Source organism: Palaemon carinicauda, chromosome 2, assembly GCF_036898095.1.
Source record: "Palaemon carinicauda isolate YSFRI2023 chromosome 2, ASM3689809v2, whole genome shotgun sequence".
In the NCBI taxonomy this organism is placed as follows: Eukaryota; Metazoa; Arthropoda; class Malacostraca; order Decapoda; family Palaemonidae; genus Palaemon; species Palaemon carinicauda.
Genome location: NC_090726.1, coordinates 89,503,475 through 89,516,553, shown reverse-complemented (window position 1 = coordinate 89,516,553; position 13,079 = coordinate 89,503,475). Strand labels below are relative to the sequence as shown.

Below are 13,079 nucleotides of genomic sequence, written 5' to 3'. Positions count from 1 at the left end.
AATGTTCATAGACTCACGTTCTTCTTTGTATTTTTTAGAAAAAAAAATGCAATTGGTGTTGGAATTGTTAAATGATCTAACAGTTGGAGAGGAAATGATAGAGAACGTTTGATAGTCTTTTATTCTCTTAAATTTTCCAATTAGGTAATAATTCCTATTATAATCGTTATTACGATAGGCATTTATTTTCTTGTTTAAAAATTTCCTTATTACAGATTCTCTTGGAGAGCAGTTCGCAGATAATAGCATCTTAGATCTGGAGGCAACATTAGAAGAGTCTGACAACAGGACGCCACTGGTCTGCCTCCTGTCACAGGGAGCAGATCCAACCGTTCAAATTGAAGCATTAGCCAAATTGAAGGAAGTAGGTAAGAAATTTTCAAAGAAATTTATAAAATATGATACATTATACCTAATACACCACCAGATGCTGTAAGCTGGTGCTTAAGATGACCTCTGAGTTCAATCAATACAATTGAGTCGAGTTGTAGTCATTGTGCTTTCTACATCTTTGCGAAAGAAATAAATCCCTTTTTTTCAAACGTAGTATTTATTCATCATTTGGTAATTTCATTAATAATTTTGGCCATAACGTTCTTTCTGACATTTATTTTATTACCCCGTTTCATATAAAGAATTCGAATGTATCCAATAAAAAAATTTACAAATATTTTCCCCAAAAATAAACGGGAAATTCTCATGACAAGTTTTCAAGAAAATGTCTAATTGCAATATTTTCTTTCCTAATACACAAAGGGAAAATTTTTATAATGTCATCTTTATTGCTATATAAATTCCAATGATAGTAGGGGATTTTGATATTGATAGCAGTATGTCATTCAAGCATCAAATATCAATAGAAGATATCAAACCTTTTATTTATTTTTGTTACAATAATATTCGTCTACGGAACATGAAGACATTTGTTTATATTTTCGTTCTCATATCAATAAAACACTTTTCTACTTGCAACATATATTTGTTTGACCTGATTTCTACATCTACTCTGAAGACATTAAATCCTTCCTAAGAAATTTCCCTTTTGCGGAAAAAAAATATCTATATCTCATATCCTTATTTCATTACCTTCTTCCATGCATTCTTCTCTTCAGAATACAACCTCCTTTATGAAACCTTATTGTTCGTACCATCGACCTCTATTTTTTTTTAATATATCTTTTTTTTTTTTCACATGAGTCAAGGATCTTTTTTTCTATAGTAATTCTGTCCTCATCAGATAATCACCTCCGTTAAGGAGGTTATACGATCGAGTCGGTTTATTAATTTATTTATTTGTGTCTGTGGGACTGTGAACAGGATTGCGTCAAAACAACTCGATAGACCTTTGGACATGGACGACCTGATTGAATTTTGAAGATGATCCTAGTCCGAATCCGGATTCTAGATCCGAATTTGCATTTTTCTTGTGTCTGTGGACAGGATTACGACAAAACTACTCGACGAATTTTGACAAAATTTTCATCACAGATAGATCTTAGGTCATGGATGACCCCACTAAATTTTGTAGATGATCCGTTTCCAGATTCTAGATCTGGATTTGCATTTTTTAACATTTTAAAGATAACGTCAACACTACTTGTTCTGCATTTGTATGTGCGTTACTTGTTGCACGTACATCACACCTCAGCCATTCTTTCTCACGTAAACACAATTTCCTACTAAAACTGAACTACTTGAATTTTTTACCTCATATGCATTCCCTTTTCTGCCTAGATATGAAGTCACTTTCCATGGGTCAAGGACAAGAAGGTCAGGCGAGGCGACTTCTCTGTGACTCCATGACAATTGGGCGATGGTTGTTGCTCCAGAATTGCCACTTGAGCTTGGATTTTTGTCAGGAGGTGCTCGACTCCGTCACAGATTACGGTCACATTCACAATGGATTCAGACTTTGGATTACAACAGAAGTTCATCCACAGTTTCCTATTGGTCTCTTGCAGGTTATTATTATCAGTATTAGTCTTACTGTAGAAGCAGTAATACTAGTGCACGTCAAGCCACCCTATTTTCTTTTTTCTTACAGAATAATATCCTACTGCAAAGTGAGGACGTTCTGGTAAACCATTAAAAAACCAAAAGTTTAAAAGTTACTGGAACCGTTTTTTTATTTCATCACTAACGTTTCAAATAGCATATATTGTAAATTGGGAATCCTACTGAGTTGAACAAATATGTTATTTAGTAACTACTTTAGTGTAATTTATAAAGTTCATATCATCTGTCAATGTCAAAATAGAAAGTTTCTCAATCTTTCAGTTCCCATTATCAATTTTTTCCATTATTGTTTGTAGATGAATAGATAACACTGTAATGATTTTATTTTGTTTCCTACAGGGTTCTGTTAAATTCACCAATGAACCTCCCCAAGGAATCAGAGCAAGTCTCAAGAGAACTTATGCTGAATTATCACAGGTGATTAACTAGCATCTTTTATTTACTAGTACATAATCATGATCCTCCATTATTATCGAGTCAGCCATTCTATTGGTGCATATATTGAAATAATAAAAAAATTTTCTATTATTATTATTAGTAGTAGTAGTAGTAGTAGTATCAAAATTGAAAAAACATTATGATTATTAAAATTGTTAAAATTTTTATTATTATTAATAACCCAAAATCAAACCATTGTTCTCTAGTCTTGGGTAGTACCATAGCCTCTGTACCATGGTCTTCCAATGTCTTGGGATAGAGTTATCTTGTTTGAACGTAAACCCGGGCACACTATTCTATTTAAATTTTTTATCTTTGTCTGTTTTTTTTTTTTTTTTTTTTTTTTTTTTTTTTTTTTTTTTTTTAAATGGTGTGTTGGGCATTCTGAGTAGAAGAGCCGTGGATACCTGGTGGTTTAACAAGAGGTTGTCTTTTCCTTATCTGTTTCTTATTCTTTTCAAAACCATCCGTACTGTCCTCCCTTCAGTTGAAATGGCTATCCTGGTGAGTATTTAGCCTTGTATGGTGTATCGGCCCCGCCATGTTAACCAGTTTATTTTTTCTACTTTTTATCTATAGTCTATGAGTTTTATCAAACACTTTATTTGCATTTCTGTACATATTGTTTTTGTTATCATTATTGTTAATTTAGTTTTCAAGTATTATGCATCTTTTTTATTGCCATTAATTCTTATCTTGTCTGGAAAAATTAAGTAAAATCCTGGAACAGTACATACTTGACTTTGTCAGTGTCGTCTACTGTATTGCAATATTCGTGGTCTACATGCAAATATTCAAGACCTTGCAGTTGTATCAGGAAAGTATGATGTTCTTTTGCGCTCAGAAACTTTGGTTTCTAATATGAGGCCCTCATCTAGGCTACTTATAATTAGTTTTAAGAAGCCCATAATTTTGAAGCAGGATGCCATCCCTAGGGCCAGAGGAATGGCAGTGTATATTAAGACGAGTACCCTGCTTTCCATAAGTCTTTGGTTCATTGATGATTGTAGACAGGCTTAATTGGAGGAACAGGAGGCCTATCGTCTTTGGAAGGGTAACTGATCAGATTTAACTTGAAATAACTAAACTCAGCTCAAAGCTTTTGCTCAGAGACTTACTGCTTCAACTAAAAAAGAATACAATTTAACCACAAAAGAAACCCTCAGGTACATAAGAGGTGGACTAGCCTCAAATGTCCACTCTTTAGTGTAGACACAACAATTCCTCTTTTACTTAAACCACATTGCTCTATCTCTCACTGTCGAAAGGAAAAGACAACCCTTTTGGCTGATGTGTTTGACAGTAAACAGAATAATGAGGATCTTGATCTTCCTTATCCCCGTTTTCCTGAGGCTATAATAACTAGTTAAGCTTTTTTTATCTCGGGAAATTAAAGCTTTCTTAATGGACCTTGATGGTTATAGAGGTGTAGACCCAAATGGTATTTTTTCTTTGTTTTTATAAAGAATGCAGATTTCTTAGCTTCCAAGTTATCTATTAATTTGCTCAAGTTAGCAAGAAGAGGAGCTTTTAGCACTTGTTGGAGAATTGGTAATGTTACTCTATTATATAAATGTGTTTGTAGTAGCTCAAGTCCAACTGATTACCACCTAATTTCCATAATTCCCATATTATCTACAGTTCTTGAACGTCCTTTGGTAAAACGACTAAACAGGTTTCATCTGTTGCATAGTTTCCAATATGGCTTTCGTAAAGGTCTTGGTGCATGTGATGTGCCCCTTACAATCTCCAATGTTGTACAGAAATCTCTTGATTGTGGTCAGGAAGTTCGTATGGTTGGCCTTGAATTTAGTATTGCTTTGGACTGTGTTAATCACGAGGCCATTGTTTCCAAACTCAAACAGTTAGGAGTGGGTGGGTCTTTCTTATCATCATTACTGAGTTTCTTGGTAATAGGTCACAAAGAGATGCTGTTGATGTGCACCATAGTGAGCACAGTATAGGAATGTGATATCTGGTGTTCCTCACGGTAGTGATCTTGGCCAATTTTATTCACATTATATACACATGACAACTGGCTTGGCCTAGAAATTAAGCTCATTGCATATGCAGATGATGCTACTCTTTGCTTCAATTCCATCTCCTTAATGTAGACCTGGGATTGCTGAATCCCTTAATAGATATTCAGCGAAAATTCATGCATGGTGCAAAGTATGGCAAAGTTGAATCCAAACAAAACTCAAAGTAGGTCAAGGACAGTTGCTCCTCAACATCCGGATATCAGCATTGATAATGTTTCTTTAACTCTGGATGACTGATTTAAAATTTTAGGTGTGATTTTGAACAACACATTTGCTTATGAGAAACACATTAGGTCTATCTCTTCTTCAATTGCACAAAAAGTTTGCTTATTGTGAAGGTCTTGTAAGATTTTCGGTGATCAATCTACTATGAAGTGTTTTAACTCTTTCACTCTACCTTGTTTCGAGTATTGTTCTCCTGTCTGGTCGGTCTTCAGCTGCTGATTTCCATCTTAATTTGTTGAACAGGAACTTACGGTCTATTAAATTTCTTACTCCTGATCTAGATATTAATCTCCGGCACCGTCGTTCAATTAGTTTCGTTATACATGTTGCGTAAGATTTTACATAATTTTGACATCCTGTACATTCAGATCTTACCGGAAAGTATCACACTGTCCGTAATATTAGGTATACAGTTTTCTAATAGGCTGGCCTTTTCCATGATGAGGCTCAATACTAGTGTATTCTAGAAGTTTTTTTCCAGCTATGACCAAATTGTGGGATGATCTCCCCAATTGGGTAGTTGAATCTGTAGAACTTCAATAAGTTCAAACTTACAGAAAATCTTTTTATGTTGAACATACTGACATAAATCTCTCTTTATAGTTTATATATGGAAGTTCTGTTTTAATGTTGATATTGTTCTTAAAATATTTTAATTTATTTTTCTTTTATCTCTTCTCACACAGTTTATTTATTTTCTTATTTCCTTTCCTCACTGTGCTATTTTTCCCTGGTGGAACCCTTGGGCTTACAGCATTCTGCTTTTCCAATCAGGGATGTAGGCTAGTGATAATAATAATAATAATAATAATAATAATAATAATAATAATAATAATAATAATAATAATAATAATAAAATGTTCCTTCACAGTAACAGTTTTTATAAATGGGTTGAAATTGCTCTATTTTTGTAGTTGAGAGAGAGAGAGAGAGAGAGAGAGAGAGAGAGAGAGAGAGAGAGAGAGAGATTTCTCTATGTCTATAATTGTAAAATAAGATTATCAACTTTTTAGGATCTGCTAGATTATTCAAATGTACACCAGTGGCCGAGACTTCTGTATGCCACAGCCTTCCTGCACACCGTAGTCCTGGAACGAAGAAAGTTTGGTTCACTGGGATGGAACGTCCCGTATGAATTCAGTCAGGCAGATTTTCATGCTTCGGTTCAGTTCATACAGAATCATTTGGATGATATGGACCCCAAGAAGGTGAGATAAGCCCTAACTTCTTTTCTGTCTATTTAAAGTTAAAGATTTATTTCTCTGTCCAAGCAATAAAAATATCTTTTATTTTCCTTTTTGAGAGGTTTGGTGAACTTCTTATTTACAGGGTAAGATATTTGTTCTGTTAAGTTTCAAGGGATTAAATATCCCTCTATGTGTCAGAGCCAAGGGCAAGTCGTTGCACTGTCTCACAGTGCTCTACAGACTCCCACAGTGAAGAGTACTTAATGGCTGAAGATGACTAGAAAAATTCTACACCAAACACTGCCCCCCCCCCCCCCCATCCCTAGCTCATAAGAACAGCAAAGTTGTGTTCACCAATGGACACTGTTGAGCCATGACTGTATCTGGAACTCAAGACCCACAGATTGCAAATCTTCTATGTTTGCACTAGTGCCTGGGCTAGTGCTATTCAGCTAACCCAGTAAAATGATAGTACTAACGTTTCTTTTGATAAAGAAAATGAGATGTAGGACATGTAATTCCACTCCTACAGACCTTACACAGAAACATGCATAGGTGGAATAAGTTTTATATATATATATATATATATATATATATATATATACAGTATATATATATATATATATATATATATATATATATATATATACATACATATATATATGTATATGGATATATATATATATATATATATATATATATATATATATATATATATATACATATATATATATCCATATATATATTATAAACATGCACATACATATTTATATATTATATATATATATATATATATATATATATATATATATATATATATATATGCATATATATGCATATTATCAGCTATTATTAGTCCACTGCAAAACAAAGGCCTAAGTCATATCCTTCCACTTACGTCTGCTTATGGTTTTTCTATGCCAGTCCACAACCACAAATTTTCCTAGTTCGTGAATCCATATGTGTATATCTATATATATATATATATATATATATATATATATATATATATATATATATATATATATATATATATATATATATAAATATACATATATATATAAATATACATATATATATATATATATATATATATATATATATATATATATATATATATATACAGTATATATATATATATATATATATATATATATAGAATTTATATATATACATATATATATATATATATATATATATATATATATATATATATATATATATATATGATCTTTCTATGCCAGCGTATACTAACAAATTTTCTTTGATCGTTAATCCATTGCCTTCTCATATTTCCCCTGCTTCTTTTGCAATCTATTCGAACACGTTCTCTTATTTTTATTATCCATGTATTATCTGTCATTTTCATTATATATCCTCCCCATGTCCGTTTCTTTTCATTACATGTTGTTAGAATATCTTCCACTTTAGTCTGTTCTCGTATGCATATTGCCTTTTTTTTTTCTCTTTGTGTTATTTGTATCATTATTCTTTCCATAGCTCTTCGAATTGAAACTAGCTTATGTTCTAAGGCTTTAGTAAGGATATAAGTTTCTGATGCATAAATTAATACTGGTAGGACTATCTGATTAAATACTTCTATTTTTAGAGGTAGTGACCTTTTACTTTTCATAGTCTCATTTTAATAAATTAAAGCTCTCCATCCCATGCTTATCGTTTTAATTTCGGTCTCATGTCCTGGGGAAACAATTACTCTGTGTTAAGTATATATATTCATTAACAATCTCTATAGGTTTTTCCTTAACCCTTATTTATAGTCTCTCTGCATTTCCATTGAACAATATCTTAATTTTTATTCCTACATTTATGTTTTCTTTATTCAAATCTTCTATCATCTTGCGTAGGTCCTCGCATAAACAGATGCGAGTAGGACATGTCTGAAGCCTTTGTCCTGCAGTGAACTAGTTACGGTGATGATGATGTATATACATATATATATATATATATATATATATATATATATATATATATATATATAATATATATATATATATATATATATATATATATATATATATATATATATATATATACATATATAATGAGTGTGTGCATATATATGTATACATACATATATATATATATATATATATATATATATATATATATATATATATATATATATGAGTGTGTGCGTGTATATATGTCCATATATATATATATATATATATATATATATATATATATATATATATATATATATATATATATATATATATATATATATCTATCTATATATATATATATATATATATATATATATACATGTATATATATACATTTATATATATATCATATATTATATATATATATATATATATATATATATATATATATATATATATATATATATAACGGATTTTGAGCGAAGCGAAAAATCTATTTTTGGGTGAGATGGCCATGTCGTCCTGATGGAAGTTCCTATAGGGTAGCTTCCTAGGGTATATTACAACTACGGCGATATTCCCCGAGAATTTACCTTAAGGTACCAGAATTCTAACTCCTGGAGCGAATATCCCTCCTGAAAGGGATATCGCGACATATCAGAGGACGTATTCTTGACACGCCACATGGCAATCTGCATCCTGGACAGAGATTTCGTCTCGTAGGAGGCGATTGGCAAGAAACGAATTCGGGAAAGAAAAAGGGGGAGCCGCTCCCAAGGCTCCCTATCTTCTGATTCGTATGCGTGCCTGGCGCCAATCCTGGCGCCATCTGTATTCCTTGTAGCGTACACGAGGTGCTACAGATACTGTATGTAGGGAGGGGTCCTACGGCCCTTTCTTAGAAAGGCAAGGGCGGGTACATCAGGACGACATGGCCATCTCACCCAAAAATAGATTTTTCGCTTCGCTCAAAATCCGTTTTTTGGGCTCAAGCCATGTCGTCCTGATGGAAGTATACCAGAGCATTACTGTATCTGTGGATTCTCAGACCGTGCCGTACTCCCCGGATGTAATTTTTCCCGGTCGAATAGACCTAGAGACCTAAGATGTTACCGTTATACATCTTTTCAACTAACTATAAACCATGTTAGAGCTTCCTGCCCCCTACAGGGAAGAGTCCTACTAGACTCTGGAAAAGTCTCGATGAGTACATATACCTATGTATGAATACCAGGCAAGCTAATATAGTGGTCTCGCCCTATATCAAGTGAAGCATAGTTTGTAAAGAATCACTGCGTCAATATGAAATATCGACCAGTTCTCCGCACAATACTTGTATTGGACAAAGGTTTTATATCCGCATAGGAGGAAAACCAATGCAACATAGCTTGCATAAAGGAACAATTCTATTAGAATTATCCCAGATAAGGTACATAGAATGAATGCTCAATTATACCAATAAATTGACACAGGTGAAGGAGACGCAAGGTTCTCAAGAACCAGTTTATTGACAGGCAATAAATAGACAGGTTAACCACAATTATATATATATATATATATATATATATATATATATATATATATATATATATATATATATACATAAGAAGAGGATAACCCAAAACTTTAAGCATAAGTATGATAGTAAACAGAACTTGTTTGTCTGAAAGAAAAACATTAAATGCCACTTTTAAGATACCGAGGTATCAAAGTCATAAAAGTCTGTATTACAAATCAATGACATTAGCGTTAGAAACGCTCGGCACACATGTCTGCACTTATGCTAGGTTCACCTTCAGAAATGGAACAGTCTACATGGGCAACACAGTGCCCTCACTTAGTTTGTAGTACAGTATGTAACTACACACTCACCCTGGAATTAATCGTCCCAATTAAGACCACTGTTCCTCGCAGAGTTAAACAGTAGGGTTAACACCGCGACCCACTGCTACCACAGATCTCTTTAGTTCCTCTACTTGCTTCGCATAGTGGCGAAAGAACACTCTGGAAGACTTCCAGCCAGTGTATGAACGGAGATGTTCAAAATCCATACAATTAAAGAAATTTAAGGATGAGGCAACTTTCCTCGGATCGTGAACTGCGGGTGTACTGTCAGGATCCGCTCTGCGAATAAAATATGTGATTTTCGCTCTGAGTTGAATCAGAGATAAATTTGAGCCTGATGTTTCTCCCCTGAATAGTTGACCACCCTAGAAGTCTGAAGTTCTATGAAGATAGACCTTTAGGCATTCTACTGGACATAGAGATGCATCTTCTTTCAGAAGGCAGATTCTCCAGGGACCCCACCTGTTGGTGGGTAACTCATTCTTGGCGAGAAACGTAGGATCCGGAAACAGGTTCAGTTCTCCCCCATCCAGGAACTGAACACGACCTGCCTCTCTCGAGAGGGCTACAATCTCACTAACCCTGGCCCCGGACGCGAGTACAAATAGGAAAATAACTTTTTGTGTCAAATTCTTTAACGCACACTCTTCATTGCTCAACAGAGAAGCGAAATGAAGAACTTGTCTAAAGACCATGAAATGGGCTTTGGAGGTGCTGAAGGTCTGAGCCTAGCGCAGGCTTTCAGGACTTTATTAAAGATCTCGTTACCTAGGTCGACCTGGAAGGCATATAGAATGGGTCTTGTTAAAGCAGACTTACACGCTGAAATCGTGTTAGCTGCCAATCCTTGACCATGGAGGTGGAGAAGAAAGATAAGCAGAAGTCTGTCAAGATCTCCTGCGGATTCTTCGCCTTGACAAAAGGCCACCCATTTTCTCCAAGATGACTCATATTGCCTTCTAGTAGATTTGCACTTATATTCCTCAAGGAAGTCTATGCTGGCTTTCGAAATCCCGAAACGCTTTCTCACCGCTAGGGAGAGAAAATCATGAGCTGCAGGGTCCGGGTTTTCTGTAATGAAGCGCAGACAGTTGACTTCTGGACTCGCTGGGTCAGAACTGGATCTGGTAGCGGTACAAACTTCAGCTACAGTTCCAATGCCAGGGGGAACCACACGCTGTTCGGCCACTTGTGGGCCACTATTGCCGCTACCCCTTGAAGGATCTCAGTTTGTTGAGGACCCTCAACAGAAGGTTGTGAGGAGGGAACAGATAAATCTTGGACCATCTGTTCCAGTCGAGGGACATTGCGTCCACTGCTTCCGCTAAGGGGTCCTTGTACGGGGCACGTACAGGGGCAACTTCTTGTTGTCTTTCGTCACAAAGAGGTCTATCTGCAGTTCTGGGACTTGATTCAGAATGAAGGAGAATGATCCTGCGTCTAAGGACCATTCCGACTCTATCGGTGTGAACCTGGATAGAGCGTCCGCTGTCACATTGCGGACTCCTTGAAGGTGAACTGCCGACAGGTACCACTTCTTCTTTTCCGCCAATCGGAAGATGGCCAACATCCCCTGGTTGAGAGGTGGTGACCTCGATCCTTGTCGATTCAAGTATCTCACAACTACCTCGCTGTCCATCACCAACCTTATGTGGATCGAGTGACGCGGGGAGACTTTCTTTAAGGTAAGGAGCACTGCCCTAGCTTCTAGAAAGTTTTATGTGAAAGGTCTTGAATAGCTTGGACCAAGTCCCCTGGACTTTTTTCCAATGAGAGTGACCTCCCCATCCCTCCTTCGAGGCGTCTGAGTGAATCGTCACCGACGGGGGAGGTGGCTGAAGAAGAACCGACTTCTTTAGATGTCTGGCTTGGGACCAAGGCCTGAGAAGAGTACTTAGCCGAAGCGGCTGGTCTTCTCAGATCTCTTCGCGCGTTTGATGCATAACTTCTCCAAACTCCGATTGCATCCTTTAGCTGTGCTCTTAGCACTGGGTCTGTCACCGAAGCAAACTGGAGAGAGCGCAGTACCCTCTCCTGCTCGCGTCTTGATATCCTTTCGGAATCTAGAAGTCTCTTGACAGAACCCGATATCTCCTTCCTTTTCTTCGCCGGGATGGAGAAACGGTGTGACAAAAGGTCCCAGTGGATTCCCAGCCACTGGAACTTTTGAGATGGAGAAAGTCGAGACTTTTTTCTGTTGATCTTGAAGCCTAGGTACTCTAGGAACTGGATCACTTGACTGGAAGCTTGCAAGCATTCTGTCTCGGATGCTGCCCACACCAACCAGTCGTCCAGGTAGGCTACTACCTGAATTCCCTTTAGGCGTAATTGTTTGAGAGCTACGCTCGCAAGTTTCGTAAAAATCCTTGGGGCTATGTTTAGCCCGAATGGCATGGCTCCGAAGGCGTATAGTCTTCGTTGTAGCCTGAACCCTAGGTAGGGGGAGAGTCGATGGCTAATTGGAATGTGCCAATAGGCGTCTGACAAGTCTATAGAGACGGAATATGCCCTCTTGGGCAGTAAGGTCCTTATGTGTTGCAGTGTTAGCATTTTGAATTTGCAATTCACTATGAACTTGTTGAGTGGCGACAAGTCCAGAATGACTCTGAGCTTTTCCGAGTCTTTCTTGGGAACACAAAACAGCCTCCCTTAGAAATTGATGGGCTTCACCCTTCGGATCACCTTTTTTCTCCAACAGTTCTTGAACGTACTCCTCCATAACGGGGGTGGAGTGTTGGAAAAACCGAAGGCACGGGGGTGGAGTGCTGTACCAGCTCCAGCCCAGTCCATTCTTGAGTAGGCTGTGGGCCCAGGGATTGAAGGTCCACCGATCCCGAAATTTCAGAAGTCTCCCTCATACCGGTATCACCTCACTTGGACTGCCGTCCTGAGGTCTTGCCTTCCTGACCACGACCACCCCTGAATCCCCTTCCCCTTGAGGGGCGTCTAGACGAGCCTCTGGCTGCTCCTCTAGGCTTTGCTCGAAAGGAAGTAGACTGCCCTTCGAACGCTGGGGTGAATGCCGTGGACTGTGTCGACACGGCCTGGGGTACCCACTGAAAAGTGGTCGGGGTTTGTGCCACGATCTGGGGCACTGGGGGCAATGGCAATTGCAGTTGCTGTTGCTGTCTAACAGGCTTGGCTGGCCGAGACGGTAGCCTAGTCCTCATAGTCTTCCTCTTTGGTTGAGGACCCTCATCCGGGGAAGACTTTCTTTTGATAGCCAGGCCCCACTTCTGGAGAAGGTTTCTATTCTCCAAGGCGGCCTTATCAACAACTTCTTTGACCAAGTCGGTAGGGAAAAGGTCTTTTCCCCAAATGTTGGAGGAGATTAGTTTCCTTGGCTCGTGCCTCACCGTAGCCGAGGTAAACACGAACTCCCTACAAGCTCTCCTTGCCTTGACGAAGCCATAAAGGTC

At 37.1% G+C, this 13,079-nt stretch overlaps 1 protein-coding gene across 1 annotated transcript in view; it reads left to right on the top strand.

Moving 5' to 3' along the window:
• The window catches only part of LOC137618319 (dynein axonemal heavy chain 5-like), a 328,916-nt gene that overhangs the window by 276,241 nt on the left and 39,596 nt on the right, over positions 1–13,079 (top strand). Inside the window, exons 75-78 of the mRNA XM_068348490.1 lie at positions 216–368; positions 1,735–1,961; positions 2,356–2,433; positions 5,735–5,929. Coding sequence (XP_068204591.1) covers positions 216–368; positions 1,735–1,961; positions 2,356–2,433; positions 5,735–5,929 — 653 coding nt within the window. The remainder of the gene's footprint in view (positions 1–215; positions 369–1,734; positions 1,962–2,355; positions 2,434–5,734; positions 5,930–13,079) is intronic.